The sequence below is a fragment of the Grampus griseus genome, assembly GCF_964374135.1.
Source record: "Grampus griseus genome assembly, chromosome: 2".
NCBI classification, from domain to species: Eukaryota; Metazoa; Chordata; class Mammalia; order Artiodactyla; family Delphinidae; genus Grampus; species Grampus griseus.
Genome location: NC_139018.1, coordinates 47,971,524 through 47,991,296, shown reverse-complemented (window position 1 = coordinate 47,991,296; position 19,773 = coordinate 47,971,524). Strand labels below are relative to the sequence as shown.

The following is a 19,773-nucleotide window of genomic DNA, read 5'->3' as shown; positions in this document are numbered from 1 at the left end:
ATTTCCTCTAAGATCAGGAACAAGACAAGGATGTCCACTCTCGCCACTATTATTCAACATAGTTTTGGAAGTCCTAGCCTTGGCAATCAGAGAAGAAAAAGAAATAAAAGGAATATAAATTGTAAAAGAAGAAGTAAAACTGTCAGTGTTTGCAGATGACAGGATACTATACATAGAGAATCGTATACAGAGATTCCTAAAGATGCCACCAGAAAACTACTAGAGCTAATCAATGAATTTGGTAGAGCTGCAGAATACAAAATTAATGCACAGAAATCTCTGGCATTCCTATACACTAATGAAAAATCTGAAAGAGAAATTAAGGAAACACTCCCATTTACTATTGCAACAAAAAGAATAAAATACCTAGGAATAAACCTATCTAGGGAGACAAAAGACCTGTATGTAGAAAACTATAAGACACTGTTGAAAGAAATTAAAGATGATACCAACAGATGGAGAGATATACCATATTCTTGGATTGGAAGAATCAGTATTGTGAAAATGACTATACTACCCAAAGCAATCTACAGATTCAATGCAATCCCTATCAAATTACCAATGGCCTTTTTTTTTTACAGAACTAGAACAAACAATCTTCAAATTTGTATGGAAACACAAAAGACCCCGAATAGCCAAAGCAGTCTTGAGGGAAAAAAACGGAGCTGGAGGACTCAGACTCCCTGACTTCAGACTATACTACAAAGCTACAGTATTAAACGTAATATGGAAGTGACACAAAAACAGAAATATAGATCAATGGAACAGGATAGAAAGCCCAAAGCTAAACCCATGCTCCTACGGTCAACTAATCTATGACAAAGGAGGCAAGGATATACAATGGAGAAAAGACAGCCTCTTCAATAAGTGGTGCTGGGAAAACTGGACAGCTACATGAAAAAGAATGAAATTAGAACACTCCATAACACCATACACAAAAATAAACTCAAAATAGATTAGAGATGTAAATGTAAGACTGGACACTATAAAACTTTTAGAGGAAAACATAGGAGGAACATTCTTTGACATAAATCACAGCAAGATCTTCTTTGATCCACCTCCTAGAGTAATGGAAATAAAAACAAAAATAAACAAATGGGACCTAATGAAATTTAAAAGCTTTTGCAAAGCAAAGGAAACTACAAACAAGATGAAAAGACAACCCTCAAAATGGGAAAAAATATTTGCAAGCAAATCAGTGGACAAAGAATTAATCTCCAAAATATATAAACAGCTCATGCAGCTCAATATTAAAAAAAAAAAAAAAACCCAATCCAAAAATGGGCAGAAGACCTAAATAGATGTTTCTCCAAAGAGGACATACAGATGGTCAAGAAGCACATGAAAAGCTGCTCAACGTCACTAATTATTAGAGAAATGCAAATCAAAACTACAATGAGGTATCACCTCACACCAGTTAGAATGCGCATCATCAGAATATCTACAAACGACAAATGCTGGAGGGGGTGTGGTGAAAAGGGAACCCTCTTGCACTGTTGGTGGGAATGTAAATTGATACAGCCACTATGGAGAACAGTATGGAGGTTCCTTTAAAAACTACAAATAGAATTACCGTATGACCCAGCAATCCCACTACTGGGCATATACCCAGAGAAAACCATAATTCAAAAAGACACATGCACCCCAATGTTCATTGCAGCATTATTTACAATAGCCAGGTCATGAAAGCAACCTAAATGTCCATTGATAGACAAATGGATAAAGAAGATGTGGTACATATATAGAATGGAATATTACTCAGCCATAAAAAGGAATGAAATTGGGTCATTTGTAGAGACGTGGATGGACCTACAGACTGTCGTACAGAGTGAAGTAAGTCAGAAAGAGAAAAACAAATATCGTATGTTAACACATATATGTGGAACCTAGAAAAATGGTACAGGTGCACTGGTTTGCAAGGCAGAAATAGAGACACGGATGTAGAGAAAAAACTTATGGACACCAACGGGGGAAAACGGCAGGGGGCGGGGTTGGTGGTGGTAGCGGTGTGATGAATTGAGAGATTGGGATTGACATGTATACACCGATGTGTATAAAATGGATGACTAATAAGTACATGCTGTATAAAAAAATAAATAAAAGAAAATTCAAAAAAAAAGGAAACCTCTTAAAGAAATTGAAAATAGAGGAAAAAACTAAATTTTAGTTTTGATTGCTATTCAAATGTAAACATTTTCCATCAATAGCTAATTTTCTATGTGGGTGTATGTAGCATCTTTGCCCTATTTTGATATTATATTTTTACCACAGTAAAATAATTATGTACACATGTAATAAAAAATATGAAAATCAATAAATGTAACACCTCATTAACATAACAATGGTCAAAAATCACATAATCATCTCAATTGATGCAGAAAAAGCATTTGACATAATTCAACACTCTTTCATGATAAAAACATTAAAAAACTAGGAAGAGAACCTCAACATAACAAATGTGATATGTGAAAAGCGTACAGCTAACATACTCAATGGTGAAAAACTGAATGTTTTTCCTCTAAGATCAGGAACAAGGCAAGGATGTCCACTCTTGCCACTTCTATTCAACATAGTACTGGAAGTCCTACCCAGAGCAACTAGGCAAGAAAAAGAAATAAGCATTTGAATTGGAAAGGTAGAAATAAAATTATCTCTGTTCACAGATGACATGGTCTTATATGTAGAAAACCCTAAAGATTCCACAAAAATACTATTAGAACTAATGAATAAATTCAGCAACATTGCAGGATACAAAATCAACCCTCAAAAATCAGTTGTGGGGCTTCCCTGGTGGCGCAGTGGTTGAGAGTCCGCCTGTCGATGCAGGGGACACGAGTTCGTGCCCTGATCTGGGAAGATCCCATATGCCGCAGAGCGGCTGGGCCCGTGAGCCATGGCCGCTGAGCCTGCGCGTCCAGAGCCTGTGCTCTGCAACCGGAGAGGCCACAGCAGTGAGAGGCCCGCGTACCGCAAAAAAAAAAAAAAAAAAAAAAAAAATCAGTTGTGTTTCTTACACTAACAATGAACAATATGAAAAGAAAACTAAGAAAATAATCCCATTTATAAGAGCATCAAAAAGAATTAAATACTTAGGAATAAGCTTAACCAAGGAAGTGAAAGACATACATTGAAAACTACAAAACATTGCTGAAAGAAAGAAAAGAAGACAAAAATAAATGGAAGGACATCCCATTCATGTTCATGTTCTTGGATTGGATATAACATTATTAAAATACTACCCATACTACCCAGTCATCCAGAGATTCAATTCAATCCCTCTCAAAATCCCAATGGCATTTTTGCAGAAATAGAAAAGCCATCCTAAAATACATATGGAATCTCAAGGGACCTTAAATAACCAAAACAATCTTGAGAAAGAAGAACAAAGCTGGGGCCTCACACTTCCTGATTTCAAAACATATTACAAAGCTACAGTAACCAAAACAGTGTAGTATTGGCATAAAGACAGACATATAGACTAATGGAACAAAATAGAGAGCCCAGAAATAAACCCTTGCATATATGGTCAACTGATCTTTGACAAGGGCACTAAGGCTATATAACGGGGAAAGGATAGTCTCTTCAACAGATGGTGTTGGGAAAACTAGATATCCACATGCAAAAGAATCAAGAGGAAGCCTCATCTTACACCACATACAAAAATTAACTCAAAATGAATTAGAGATCTAAATGTAGAAAATGAAAGTATAAAACTCCTGGAAGAAAACAGAGGGAAATCTTCATAACATTGGAATGGAAATGATTTCCTGAAAATGACACCACAAGCACAGGCAACAAAAGCAAAACCAAACAAATGGAACTACACCAAACTTAAAAATGTCTGCACAGCCAAGGGAACAATAAACAGAGTGGAAAAGTAACCTATGAAATGGGAGAAAATATTGCAAATCATGTATCAGACAAGGGGTTAATATCCAGAATATTTAAAGAACTCCTACAACTTAACAACAGTAATAAAAATAACCAATTAAAAAACAGGCAAAGGACTTACACAGATATTTCTCCAAAGAAGATATATAAATGGCCAAAAAGCATATGAAAAGATGCTCCATATCACTAATCATCAATGAAACACAAATCAAAACAACAATGAAATATCACCTCTCAATCATTAGGATGGCTAATATTTAAAAAACAATAACAAAAACAACAGAAAACAACAAGTATGAGCAAGGATGTAGAGAAAAATGGAACTCTTGCACACTGCTGGCAGCAATGTAACGTGGTGTAGCTACTATGGAAAACAGTACAGAGATTCCTCAAAAAATCAAAAATAGAACTACCATATGATCCAGCAATCCTATTTCTGGGTATATATCCAAAAGAAAACAGGATCTCCAAGAGATATTTGCACACCCATGTTCATTGTAGCATTATTCACAATAGTCAAGATGTATAAGCAACTTAGAACATCCATCAATGGATGAATGGATCAGTAAAATGTGATATTGATACATATACATCTGTATATAGACACACACACACACACACACACACAATGGAATATTATTTGGTCTTAAAAAAGAAGGAAATCCTAACAAATACTACAACATGGATGAACCTTGAGGACATCATGCTAAGTGAAATGAGCTAATTATAAAAAGACATACTGTGGGCTTCCCTGGTGGCGCAGTCATTGAGGGTCCGCCTGCCGATGCAGGGGACATGGGTTCGTGCCCCGGTCCGGGAAGATCCCACATGCCGCGGAGCGGCTGGGCCCGTGAGCCATGGCCGCTGGGCCTGCATGTCCAGAGCCTGTGCTCCACAACGGGAGAGGCCACAACAGTGAGAGGCCCACGTACCGCAAAAAAAAAAAAAAAACATACTGCATGATTCTATTTATAAGAGGTCTCTAAAGTAACCAAACTCACAGAAGCAGAAAGTAGAATGGTGGTTGCCAGGGCTGAGGAGAGAATAGGGGAGTTGTTTCTGAATGGATACAGAGTTTCAGTCATTCAAGATGGAAAAGTTATAGAGATCTGTTGTACAACAACGTGCATATAGTGAACAATACTGTACTGTATATTTGTAAAAATTGTGAAGAGGGTAAATTGCATTTTTTGCCACAATGAAAAAAAAAGATATGAGACAATAATGTCAGGAGCCAACACCTTGCTATATAATATTGTACACTGCCACGTGAGCCTGCAAGAAATAATAGAAGCTAACTGAATAAACCATAATAGCATCCTTCTAATTACCTATATAAGAATAGGCTTAAATTAAGTCAAGTGTTTTGGATCTGTCTGAGACAGAGCTCTCTCAGATGCACAAACAAAGAATAAATAAAAATTTATAGGAAAATGATTATATAATAATTTATCTATTTTAAAATATTTTATCAGGTATTTGCACTTGAAGATTCTTCCTAGTATTCAGATACAAATTTTCTATCAGAATAAACTGATCATAGAGAAGATCATCAGCATTCCAAAATGTCCTTGGTATTAGCCAACAGCACAATAATTGTACCATTTTCCCATCTGTTTTCATTGCTGGGAATCTTAAGAAGGCATCTAGGGTAACTCCATGCCTGCCAGAATCTCACTTAATTGACTTAAGATTGAAATCACTTAAAATTCCTATGCTTAAGATTTATTCTCAGCTTGTCAAGACTTAAAATGACATGCCCCTATCATGATTATAAGACGCAGTTGTGCTTTTATATCTACAATAATTAAACACATTTGTATCTACTTAAAATAGACACAAATATACACACACAACTACACACACAAAAACTCCAACCTGCATCTATTTTCCCATGCTTAGAAGTAAAATAATGCATATAATTGCAGTGATCATGCATCCAGAGTTTACCAGAAGTCTGAATCCCAGTTTCCATTTTTTATTAATGTTTATAGATAATGTCTACTGGTGAATAGATAAAATCCTGAGAATTCTTAATATCTTAACATTGGAAGAAAAGGAAATGAGGAGAGAAATGGTGAAGAACTGTACAAGGAACTGACCTGGGCTTTGTGGTGAAATGGAAGATCAAACCAAATTCAGAGGACTATCTCCCCATGGAAATAAGATAAATGTCCCCTCTCATCCCCCAGGGAAAGGAAAGGAAAAAAGATTTACATACTGCTTTTTTTTTTTAGTTGTTTGAAGCCAAAATCTAACCAAATAAAAACTGACCAAAATAAAGAACTCAGGAATGAAGCCAGTAAAATTGGGACTGGTGAGCTCTGAATCTATTTAAATGTGGAAGAAAGGCTTTTTTTTTTAAGTGGGAATTATGGTTATAGAACACAATATAAACATTATAACCTTTACAATGTAAAATAACACAAAACTAAAATCTGGAGGATAAGAGGAGCTGAGATGGAAATAAATGTAAGAAGTTAGTATTCTCATCTTTCACAGCAAGGAGTAAATCAATATTAGCTAAAATACAAATATGTAGTTTTTTAAATAATGATTTTCATTTCTTAATGTTTTTCATAATCACTTCAACACTTAAGACAATATTTCCTAAAAAGCCCTCTGATGAAGAAACAATTTCTCAAAAGTTCCATAATTCCTCTAGTTTCACATCAGTTTCTTTCTCTTCTATTAAATTCAAATAAGATAAAATATAATGTTTCTTACTATAAAGTAACTCATGTAATATATGTCCATTAATCCATTCATCCCTCTATCTGTATGTATCTATATGGATGCAGAGATGACTGGTGTGCATCTAACAGTTCATTTTTGAATGATGGGAACTGGTGGCTTTTAAAATTTTTATTCTTTATACTTTGCTGCACTGTTTGGATTATTTATGGCACATATGCACAATTTTTATTTAAAAAGGACGTAGTGAGTGAGAAGGCCTACTGAAGGTTTTACATATGCTCAGGACAACCCTTCGAACTTTCAGAGAGAAAAGTCTGCTGATCACCTACTGAGTCTAAAATTCTTCCAGGCTGACAGTAAGGAAAGTGGGGCACTGGAAATGTTATAGTTCCAATATTTAGGAACTTTTAAAACAGGGATCAAAACATTCACAAAAGAGGTCTTTTCTTAACCCATGATGTAATTAATCTTCATGATCTTAGAATGGTCACAGTTCTTTATAACTACCACTGAATATTTCCACAGTTCATTACAACTACCATTATAATTACAGTGCTATATTGGATTTCAAAACAACAACACTTCAAGGCATTTTCAAAACAACAACACTTCAAGGCATTAAAATATCATTTTATGAATACATAGTCTATCTTCTATTCTACCTTTAATAAGGTACTACTCCTAAATCTGCCTAAATGAAATAAATATGTCCAAGGGGAATAGATATAGCTCATCTAAGTAAAATGCATATCTGTGAATCAAAACAATAAATCTTATATATGAATTATCTAATATACTTAAATAAGACACATACCAGCAGAGGTGCTTCCATTGTTTTAATAAAACGATGAATGTTCAGTGTAGTCAATGACTGTTCCATTAGTGTTCTCCTACATTGCTGGGTCAAGTCCAAGACTGGTTTACAATGAAAAAAATAGAGATGTGCATATTCTATATCTTCAGTGCTGTAAATTAAAAATTAGGGACAGACCCACTTGAAGTTCAACGTGTGATCTTTCTACCATGCAGAAAGATATAACAAATCTCTTTGTCCATGCTTTTGAATTACTGTTTTGGTAAAATCCTAAAACAGTATAACAAAATAAAACGGACCTAAGCAAAAAAGAGGATATAAGAAATTTCTGAGTTGTATAAACATTTTTTTTTCCTGAATTCTTTCATATGGTAGCTTCTAAATTAGAGACAGGTCTACACAATCTTTTTTTTTAGATAAAAGACTGTCACCTTGAGGACAATGAGATTATTTTAAAGTATAGTAGCTTTTCTATAGCTGTGCTAAATAAATAAAGCTTTGTAACACGAATTTTCTAGGTTTAATTTAAACCCAAATCTGTTTTGAATAAACTTCAGCCAAAACATACCTTAAGATAGAAACCATGTGACACTTTGTGGGAGTTAGTGAGTTTGTATCTGAAATATTACAAAACTCAGCAAATATGGCTTATAATTTGAGTTCTGGCATTCCCTTCAATATGAGAACTCAAGATAAACTTATAGTGAGTAAGTAAGGTTTGCCAAAATTAAAATAGCATTTTATAAATCTCCATATGGCATTAGTAGAGTTTGGCAAAATACTGCAAATTTTTATTTTTACAATATTATTTTAATTCTTGATGCATGCTTCAACTGAGCTCCAAGATTCACTGATTTCAAATTTAATTGCAAAGTAATTTCTAATAGATTCAGTGATTAAAGAAATGATCATTCAAAGATTACTTAATGCCTACACTGTTAGGCCCTATGCTAAATATAAGAGAATAAGATGAATAAGATGATTCAAATCCTTGAGGGACTTAGGCTAAAGGACATATATTTAGTAAAAAAATGAAAATGTGATTCATAAGTGCTAGAATATACAAAGTGCTATGAGAAACAAAGAAATATTTAATTCTGCCTTAAGTCAGGAAAGAGAAGAAAGGGAAGGGAAGGGAAGGGAGATCATCATAGAGACTGAAAACAGTAAGAGAGAATGACTTCTCCAAGAAGATAAGACTAATGGGTATTTCAGACAAAAGGAACTATATAGCCAAGACCCAAACAAAGTATATAACTTTTTGAGAAGAATAGTAAATAGTCACATATTGCTGAAAGGAAAGTGTTGAGAGCAAGAGGACCCAGCTGAGGTGGACTACCTATCATAACCTCTGAAATAATAAAATAATGTTGGAAAGTTATTTAATCAGGGATCATTTGGTTGTAGGTAACAGACACCAAAAAGGTGGGAGTGAGGGGGATTTACTGGTAGTTTAGAAGAGCATCTCACAGAATACAAGGAAAATTCAAGTAACTGGATCACAGGATAAATGTATATAGATCTGAACAGCAAGAGTTCAGGGACATTTGGCCATCAACACTTTTTACCTCCCCACTCTCTCTGCTTTACTTCTACATGAGCAAAACATTCCTGCGGGCAAGAGAGCCAAAATGCTGTATAGTCCAGCTTCTCCATGCCCAATTCCAAGTTCCTAGAAAAAGGTATCTTATCTGCTCAGGTAAGTCCATGGATTGGATGACTCTAGGTCAGATGGCCACCTCCAACTTAACTGACTGTGATATGTATGAGGTAGGGGTAACACCCTTCTTAGCCTATACACAGATTCTTTAAGAAGGGAATATGGGGAGGTAGCAGAAAGTACTGGTGTCTCTACAGCACGCTACCTCTTGTTCTACCTATCACATATACCCTTCTTTTTTTATTTTTTTTACCATTTAAAAAAAATTATTGGAGTATTTTTTACAATGTTGTATTTACAATGTTGTATTAGTTTCAGGTGTATAGCAAAGTGAATCAGATATATACATATATATATATCCACTCTTTTTTAGATTCTTTTCCCATATAGGCCATTACAGAGCATATATACCCTTCTTAACCGACATTTCAAACATACTCAGGCCCAACATGATATAACAATTAATATACTAGATTATTCAATGTTATAGCCCCAGCAACTAGAATAGTGCCTAGAACATAGAAGGCATTCAATAAATATTTGTTGAATGAAAGAATGAACAAAGGAAAGAAAAAAATAAAAAGAACAAATGAAAGAAAAGATACGTTCACCTCTTCCCCATTAGGAGACAACTCGAAGTCATCACTAACTACTTCACTCAGAAGTGATGTCCCAGGACTACATTATTCTGAATCCACAGTCCTTCCCTATCACATCAGGTCCAGATATGACTCCTCACCATTTTGTAGCCATGAATAAATGAGAATGAAAACTTCTCCAATATGTCATGTACTCAAAAGTTTATGAAAAACAGAATAACTGTACATTTTTAAATTCTCATTTTTAAAATGGGGGAAAGCATAAATCCTTCAAGAACATCAATATATAGTCTGTCTTGCTGAACAGTATTTGTAAAACAAATGAGAGGACTTATACCTTGCCAATAAATAACCAAACCTCTATGTTTTAAGCATGTCACCGTTACTTGCAATTATTCATTAACAGAAAAATAAAGAAGCTAGTAATGCAAGAGAAAATACAAACAACCCTCAGAGAAAGTGTGGGGCTAGCACAGAATCATAATGGGACTGAGAATCTCAAGGTTCCCCCATTCAAAGATGGGAAATTGGTAGTCTACATTGGGAGGAGCAAAGTAGCTGGCTACACTACTGCTCACTGTAAGTATCTTGAGATTCAGTGACTACTTACCGTAAAGTTTTAGGGTACCATCAGCATGATTCTCAAATTGTTAAAAACATTAATTCTTATACAAATAGCAAACATGCATCAAAGTTTTATTTAACTCACTGAGGGAACCAGCAGAATGGCAGTTCAATAAGAAGATAGAAAAAGGAATGCTGGTTAATGTCGTACAGAGCAATAAAAACATAACTTTTCTTTGCAAGCACTTCACTCTCTGCCTATCCACTCCCCGCCAAAAAAAAAAAAAAAAAAAAATTGTTTCACTTTATCAGTTTTCTGTGTACTAACCTCCATGTTTACAAAGTTGTAAAATGTCTGGGATTTAATTAATTGTGTGTGCTGTATCAAATAGTCACTATTCTCTGAGAGGTGAGCAGGAGGGCTCGTTAAAAACTCTTGCATGGGGCTTCCCTGGTGGCACAGTGGTTGAGAGTCCACCTGCCGATGCAGGGGACACGGGTTCGTGCCCCGGTCCGGGAAGATCCCACATGCCGCGGAGCGGCTGGGCCCGTGAGCCATGGCCGCTGAGCCTGCGCATCCGGAGCCTGTGCTCCGCAATGGGAGAGGCCACAGCAGTGAGAGGCCCGCATACCGCAAAAAACAAACAAACAAACAAAAAAACTCTTGCATGGTTTAAAAAGGTCACACAATCACCATTTTGCCCTGCTTTGGATTCATTTTCCTGAAGAGCATTTTGAAGCCAAACTTAGAAGTCTTCAAACGCACTGATTATTCCTTGTGTCCCCATGTACTAAACAGAAGAAAAACTTTAACCCTAGGTTGCCCAGCCAAAAGCAGTCCAAAGAAGGTCTCTACCTAAAATTGTAAGCTAGAAACTAGAAACAAGAAAATTAAACAATTAAATTAAAACAAGCTAGAAACTAGAAACAAGAAAATTAAACATGTAAAACATTCTGTTCAAAACTGTACTCAAATATATTTAAGATTTTTCTGGTATAGTAACTTATGGAACTCTCAGGAAGAATCTCTGGAGCTCAGTTATGAAAGCTGTTATTTTATCACCTATCTGATCACTGTGGCAGATCTATTCGTAAAATACACGTGGCCACTCAAGGGATCACATCTTGTGGCTTATGCATACTGCCTTCGTTCACCTTAGTTTAACATCCCTTCTGTATACTTAAGTTCATTTTAGTACAGCAGATAATAGTAATGAAGAGGATTTCAGGTTTCATTTATATATTCACATCTGGTTACGATTCCCCTCAGGTAAGTCCACATTGTGGGAGTATAATGGAAATGCTGAATAAGTAATGTGAAATAAGTGAACTTAAAATTGTTAACTTATGCTTCTTATACATACCCAATACTTTCCAAAAGGGCAATTTCTGTGGTTAAGACAAATTGGTACGTGGTCCCATACACAAAAGCAGCTTCCATGACTGCTCTGTGCTCTGAAGAAGAGAGAAAGAAGTTGGGAGAGAGGAGGAGTTATTCTATTCAGAATACTTTCGTACACCCTTTTATGCTCTATTATGTTTAAATAAAAAGCCTTTGTAGGGATCCCAGTTGGGAAAATACAGGCAGTTAAAGAAGTTATAAAAAGTCTGTTCTAGTTAAGGTAAGAGAAGAACTAAGAGGGAATAGAAAATGAGCTATACTTGAGAATATATGACAAATCTGTGATAGTTTCTTCCCAGTAGTAGGGAAGAGAATATGAGTTCATCATACAACTTTCATGTTATATTTTATATACAAATATTGTACACTATTTCTGGCTTAGTTTTTTTTAATCAAACTTATTCTTATATATAGTTTAAAGAGACAATTCTACAACGCGTATTAAGAAAATGAACCGTTCCTCTACCCTCAGCCACCATTTCCAACTCCCAAGGGACAGCTACTTTCAACTCTTTTACTCTTCCTTTCGGCATTTACCTCCAAGTCTCTAAATGACCTTCTCATACTCTTATTTCCTGACTTTTTTTTCTTTTAGTGTTAGTATTTTCTATCAACTTCCCACTATGGAAGATGATAAATTAGCTCTCCTTTCCAAAACCCCACTCCACAAATATACACAATTCTATGCCCTCAACGTACTCAATATAGTCCTAATTTTTATTAGATCAATAGTCAGGATTTACACTGTTGGGACTCAGTAAATACTATTTCCTTTTGAAATTTTTTTCACTACAGTTATAGGTATCTTTTAAAATTTTTGTTTAGATTTCTTGCTAATTTATTCCTAAATTCTTCCACAGTTGTCTAACACTCTGAATACTTCAAATACATCAGTTATATTATCAATTCCCTCTTGTTGCAGACATTTTTACAGAGCCTTCTGATCTGCTCCAATGTGGACTCTGCTGCTCGACCCACTGCACAACTTTCATCCTGGGGACTCACTTCATTGTCACCCTGGGGATGCTCCGATTGTCACTCTTACGTTGGGTCCTTGGCCTGTTACCCACATCTTCCTGACTAATTTGTTCCCTTGCTCCCATTCTCTAGCTCCTTCCTGGGAGAGGATATATGGAATACACAAATTTTGCAACCTTACACCTCTCAAAGCGTCTTTATTCTACTTTCATAACTAACTATAGTTGTTGGCATGTAGCATTCTAGCATTTCCGCTGAGAATTTTGAAAGCATAGCTCCACTGTCTTCAGTTCCCAGGACTGCAGTTGAGAAGTCCAAAGCCATTCTGATTCTTTTTCTTTTTTTAATTTACTTATTTTTAATTTATTTATTTATTTTTGGCTGCATTGGGTCTTCAATGCTGTGCACGGGCTTTCTCTAGTTGCAGTGAGCAGGGGCTACTCTTCCTTGTGGTGCGCAGGCTTCTCATTGCAGTGGCTTCTCTTGTTGCGGAGCATGGGCTCTAGGCACGTCGGGCTTCAGTAGTTGTGGCACATGGGCTCTGCAGTTGTGGCTCGCGGGCTCTAGAGCACAGACTCAGTAGTTGCGGCACACAGGCTTAGTTCCTCTGTGGCATGTGGGATCTTCCCGGACCAGGGCTTGAACCCGTGTCCCCTGCATCGGCAGGCGGATTCTTAACCACTGCGCCACCAGGGAAGTCCCGCCTTCTGATTCTTGATCCTTTAACTGCAATATTTTTTCCTTTCTTAAAGATTTTAGAATAGCGTTTGTTGCCAGTATTCTGAAAATTCAATATGAGATGCTCTGGTGTGGCTCTGCATTTAAACACTCTGCTGCGATTCAGTGGGCCCTTGCAATTTGGAAGCTCAAAATCCCTCAGTTCTGGGAAATTTTCTTAAAGTATTTCTTTGACGATTCCTTCCTTTTCATATCTTATTTTCCCTTTTCTCCTCACTGCCATTTCTAGGTAGTTATCTTCCCCTCTCCGACCTAATCTTCTACCACTTGAATCACATATCATCAGATTATTCCACTCACCACTCTGCCTTGTTGGAGTCATCTACAACCCGAGCCAGGGTTAATCGCCCTCATTCCATGAAAAATTCTGCTTCTGTCACACTGTCACACTCTCCAGTACTACTAACATAACCTTGGTGATTTTACTATCCCCCTAGATGATCCTTGCAAAATCCTAGCCTTTCAGTCCTTGGTTTTCTCTGGAGACTCCAGTGATCTCTCTTCAGCCCTGCCTTACCCACTCACTGCCATGGTCCCACTCCAAGCTTTGTAATCACCAATCACTGCAAATCCCTCCAAAATGTCCAGCACTCCTCCCAACACACACACACACACACACACACACACACACACACACACACACACACACACACACCCTTCCATCTCCAGGTCACTCTGTCTAGTACATAACTTTAACCTTCCCGGACCTACAATCCTACCATTTTCACTGTCCTTTATCCACCTTGGGTCCTCTCTTCCCTCCTAAACCAGCTTAAATTCCATGGTCAGTCTTTATAATCACTCCCCCGCCTGTCTAGCTAAAACACAGTCCAAATTAAATCAAATAATCTGCCTATTCTGTACTTACATCCATGAAAGTGAATATGGCTGGGAAAAAAAAAAAAAAACGAAAGAAAACAAGAACCTGCTAGCATCACCATGTCAATGGTTTCACTTTAGATTACTGGCATCAACTATTACTGCTGCCTAGCAACCATTCTTTATTTTCAGGCCTTCTAAAACAACTATTTCATCTCTTCTTTCCTCAAACTATCTGATCACTTTATTTCTATTTCATTGAGAAAATGAACCAATTAAGAAAAACTCAAAAAAGCTCCCAGCACCATATCTATCTGCCCCCTTAACTAAATTGATGTCCATATTCTCTGTCTTCCCTCCTAATACCATAGGCGAATTTTCTGTGCTCCTAGTAAAGAACCAGCCCTCCCCCTGTTCACTAGATTCCATCTCCTCTAGTCTATTCAAAGATGTTGCTCCAGTAATTCTACCCTCTTTTTCCTCCACGATGCATTTTCCTTTTGCTACAAGAACTTTTTTGTCAACATACAAATATGCTTCTTAAAAAATTCTTGAGGACTTCCCTGGTGGTGCAGTGGTTAAGAATCTGCCTGCCAATGCAGGGGACGTGGGTTTGAGCCCTGGTCCAGGAAGATCCCACATGCTGCGAAGCAACTAAGCCCGTGCACCACAACTACTGAGCCTGTGCTCTAGAGCCAGTAAGCCACAACTACTGAGCCCACGAGCCACAACTATTGAAGCCCACAGCCTAGAGCCCATGTGCCGCAACTACTGAGCCCACGTGCTGCAACTACTGAAGCCTGTGCACCTAGAGCCCATGCTCCACAAGAGAAGCCACCACCATGAGAAACCCACACACCGCAAGGAAGAGTAGTCCCCACTCGCTGCAACTAGAGGAAGCCCGTGCGCAGCAACAAAGACCCAATGCAGCCAAAAATAAATTAAAGAAAAATTTTTTTAAAAATTCTTCACTTGACTCCACATACTCTTCCAGCCACTGCCCCATATTCTCCTTCCCTTAAAAGGAAAACTTCTCAGATTAGTCTCTATAGTCACAGTCTCCAGTTGCTTTCTACCTATTCTCTTACACCCCTGTCAGGCATTTACTCCTACCACTCTACAAAAATTGTGTGCATCAAGGGCATGGATAACTTCCATACTGCTAAGCATAATGGTCAACTGGTAGTTCTTATCCTAATTAACCTTTCAGTTTCCTTTGATACAATTGCTTCTATCTCGTCAATAAAATCCTATCATCACTTTGCTTACACACAGGCCATTCTTTCTGCCTCCTTTACTAACCTGTGGAAGATGAAGTATCTAATGAGTTCAGTCTTCTTCTCTTTTCCATCCAGCCTCACTCCCTTCACGGTCTTCTCTGGCCTCACAACTTTACGTCACAAATTTATATCCCTAGTCTGTATCCCCACTATCAGATGCAGACTAGTAAAATCCCACTGCCTTGTTGATATCTGTACTTGGCTGTCTAATGGGTACTCCACAAGTATAATGTTCAAAAGTGGATTCTAGAGCTTCCTCTCCAAACTGTCTATTTCCACTCTTCCCCACCTTAGTTATCAGCAATTTCATCTTTCACATAGCTCAGGCCAAAATCCCAGAGCCACCCTGGTCTCTGCTATTCTTCTCTCATTCTACAACCAATATGTCAGAAAACTCAGTTAGTCTTACATCCAAACTACTGCTAAAATTCAAATGTATTGCCACCACCACTGCTAACACCCTGGTCCAAGCCACCTACCACCATCTCTTGCCTGCATGATTGCAGTAACTTCCTGATTTTCTCCCTTATTCTACTATTGCTCCTTCTAGTCTATTCCAAACCCAGAAGTCAGACCGACCCTGTTAAAATATAAATCAGGGATTTCTGGCTCCCTGTATAGCTCATCCCTCTCGTTAATTACAATTACAAACCATGGACAAAATACAATAACCTGAGGGGCCTTGAAAAGTAAACAATAAACAGGCTGATTCTGGAGCATTATTTTACAAGTACATTAAGTTCAATGGCATACTGTGTAGCCATCAAGCCTTTATGTGTATAAAAATTGAAATTTCCAATAAATGATTTTATTTCATAGAGTACATATAATTTTTTAAATGTCTTTAACAACATTTTATATTAACATGTTCAAGTTATAACCATTAACAAGTAAAAATCCTGAAAGCATAACTATAATTTGTTCATGAAACATTTAAAAACTTCTTTATGACAAAATTACCTATGAATGCGCAAGGTGATGCTGTCAAAATTAGATTTTTTAAAAATCAAGAAAAATATGTCATAAACAGCAAATACCAAGGTAAAGAAGGAAGCCAAGACAGTCAACAACATTTATCAAATACTATAAACTACTATATCAGGTACCACGAGGACTGTAAGGAAATAAAAAACAGTAATAGCTGACACAGAGCACCAGGAAACTTTTTAAGTTATTCAAATTCACTTGGTCCTCACAATAACACTAAGAGGTAGGCACAATTATTTTCACCACCTTAGTGACCAGGAAACAGGCTAAATAAGTAAGTTGTCCAAGGTCATACTGTAAGTAGTTGGTGGAACATGGAGTCTAACCTAGGCGTCTGGCTCCAGAGTTCTCATTCAAGCACTATACTATGCTGCCTGTTGGAAGAAAGAAAATATAATAGTAAAAGACACTTTAAATTTATTTTAAAATATTAAGATTGTGGTCAAAATACACTATGTTAAGTCCTTCAACATAAACACACGTGTATAGAGGCATGACGAAGATTAATGTAAAAGTTGATAAATACCTGGTGTTCCAATGGCTCTGACATATGAGAATGCAATGTTTGCTTTTCCTTTCAGAGCATTTTCTGTGTTCTGAAGGTCCCCCAGAGTGGTAATATATTTTACTTCATTAAAAAGAAGAGCACTGAAATAAATAAAGATGTAGTTGGTAGAAAAATCTGACATGTACTTAGTTATTTAATACATATTTTGAGTAGGTTAAAGAACCTAATCAAAAAAGAAATTTAATCTTTTGAACAAACTCTCAATAGTAAGAACCTAAGCATTTCAAGTCTGAATTAAAATCACCCTCTAAATCATTAGTCTGTCACTAAGAACATTAACCAGGGACACTTGTGAGAAACAGTGTGCGTATCCTCCGTCACAACCACCTCAATACATTTAAACTGTATTTACTAGCATCCTATTCTGGACAAATAATCCCTTACAAATCTCTCAGCCATGGATACATTTCAGCCCTTCACACATCTATACTGAAATCATCTTTCCATGGCCTATAGGGCCCTGAATGGTAAGCCTTGTCTACTTCTCCAACATCATTTTGTACTACTATTCCTCATGTCTACCCTATTTTAGGCAACACCCCAGGGCATTTGCACACACCATTCTCTTTGTTGAAAGCTGTTCCCTTCTCATATATCTGGTCTCAGCTTAAACATCATTGACTTAAGAGAAGCCTCCCTTGTCGGTCCTGTATAAGTAGGTCTGTGGCATTTTCCTCTTGAATTTCACACTATTTAATCCTTTGTAGGATCAAATTTATAATTATTCACATATATTTTTTTACTTGTTTATCCCTGCCTCTCTCATTAAACTGTTGCCTTCTTGTGACAGGGACCTTGCATATTTTATCATTATGCCCATAACAGAATAGAACCTGGTACACTGTAAGTATTCAATAAGTATTTGTTGAATGAATGACAGAAAACATAGGGCAGGAATTATTTATTGCCATTCTTCATTTGAAGAAACAGAAGATCAAGTCAAAACACTTACTCAAAAACACATATACTGAACTGAGGAGCCAGAAACAGAACATAGAACAGGTCTTCTCACTCCTAATTTAGTGATCTTTCCACTTGACCACAGTTCTTCCAAATCATCTTTTTTTTAATATAATCTCTATTTATTTATGTTTATTTATTTGGTTGCGCCGGGTCTTAGTTACGGCACATGGGATCTTCGTTGTGGCATGTGAGATCTAGTTCCCTGACCAGGGATCAAACTCAGGTCCCCTGCACTGGGAGCATGGAGTCTTAACCACTGACCATCAGAAAAGTCCCCCAAATCATCTTTTTAATGTATAGATCAGAATAACTCATCATATTTCTTCATCCAAAAGAATTTAAAAATTTTTTACTTCTATATAAATTCTCTATCACTAACAACTAATTTCACTTAATCTCCACATGCATATCTGTGTGTGTGTGTGTGTGTGTGCATGTGTGTGCGTATTTTTGTTAAGCTAAACTTTAAGAATTTTTGAAAGCTGTTCCAACTCCACATACTTAGGTAAGCAAAAGTTCACTCCAATAAATTAGTCAGTCATAGTTTCCTCTTACGGAAAACATAGCTCTTTCCACTAATATAGCAATTCTCAGACTTTTTGGTCTCAGGATCCCTTTATACCCTTAAAAATTATTGAGCTCTTCAAAGGGCTTTTGTTTATGTAGGTTACATTTATCAATAGTTGCCAAAATAGAAATTAAAATAGCAATTAAAAATATTTATTAATCCCTTAAAAAATAAAAATAAACACCATTGCATATTAACATAACACTTTTTTATTAAAAATAACTAAATTTCCAAAAGGAAAGAAAAATCTAATGAAAAGAGTGGCCTTGTTTTACATGTTTGCAAGTCTCTTTAATATTGGACTAAATAGAAGACAGGTGGATTCTCTTATCTGCTTCTTCGTTCACTCTGTTGTGACATCACACACACAACACAAAATGTAGCCTCTAGAAACCGCACTCATAAAAGAAGGAAAGTGAAAAAGGCAAACGTCTTAGTATTATTATAAAAATATTGTCACTTTGGGAGCACCCTGAAATGGCTGCCCTAAATTACACTGCTTAAATATTTACCTATATATTACAGATTTCAACTTTTTAAAAGAAATGTAAAACTTGAATTTCTATACGTCCCAGGGCTCTTGTTTTGTTTTTAAAAGAAATATTTACTGGGCAGTACTCACTATTTGCTAGATATTTTCACATGTTTTCATTTAAATCCTCAACGATATTCTTGGAAAATTCTTTATTACACACACACACACCACACACACACACAGATATGTATGAGGAAAGAACCTCAGGGATTAAGTAACCTGCTCCAGGTCATACCAGTAGTCACTGATAGAGCTGAGATTCTAATCCAGGTCTTCTGACACTTTGCCCGTAACTTTCTAAACTATGTTATTACTGACCGCTCATACATGGTAAACCAGGTAAAAAGGGAGGCAACTAATGAATAGCTACAGAGTCTCAGTGGTGATCTGGGCTACTGGCTACTTATACGTTTTGGCTAGCAAGACCAGAATTACCCTTGAGTTACTTCAAAACTGCTGGAAGACACCATCTAGTGAAGTAATTGGACTGCCGTGTAAATTCTCGGCTTGGGAATGACATCCATCCATTTACCTTTACTTCTCTAGCAGCTCTAATCCATTTGCTTCAAAAATCTAACCTAGGAGTAGAAATATCCCTAACCTTTTTTCTCAATAAAGACCAGCAAATATAAATTGATAAAAGCCAATGTTTGGGGGGACACTTCCCACATGTCAGGCATAGTACTAAGTACTATATAAGTAGTGGCAGT

General features: G+C 36.7%; 1 protein-coding gene across 1 annotated transcript in view; it reads right to left on the bottom strand.

The window, feature by feature from the left end:
* The window catches only part of TXNDC16 (thioredoxin domain containing 16), a 103,654-nt gene that overhangs the window by 63,054 nt on the left and 20,827 nt on the right, over positions 1 to 19,773 (bottom strand). The window contains exons 5-7 of the mRNA XM_082648867.1: positions 16,956 to 17,077; positions 11,590 to 11,680; positions 7,403 to 7,553 (exon numbers count right to left, since the gene is read on the bottom strand). Of these exons, the coding sequence (XP_082504993.1) occupies positions 7,403 to 7,553; positions 11,590 to 11,680; positions 16,956 to 17,077 (364 nt within the window). The remainder of the gene's footprint in view (positions 1 to 7,402; positions 7,554 to 11,589; positions 11,681 to 16,955; positions 17,078 to 19,773) is intronic.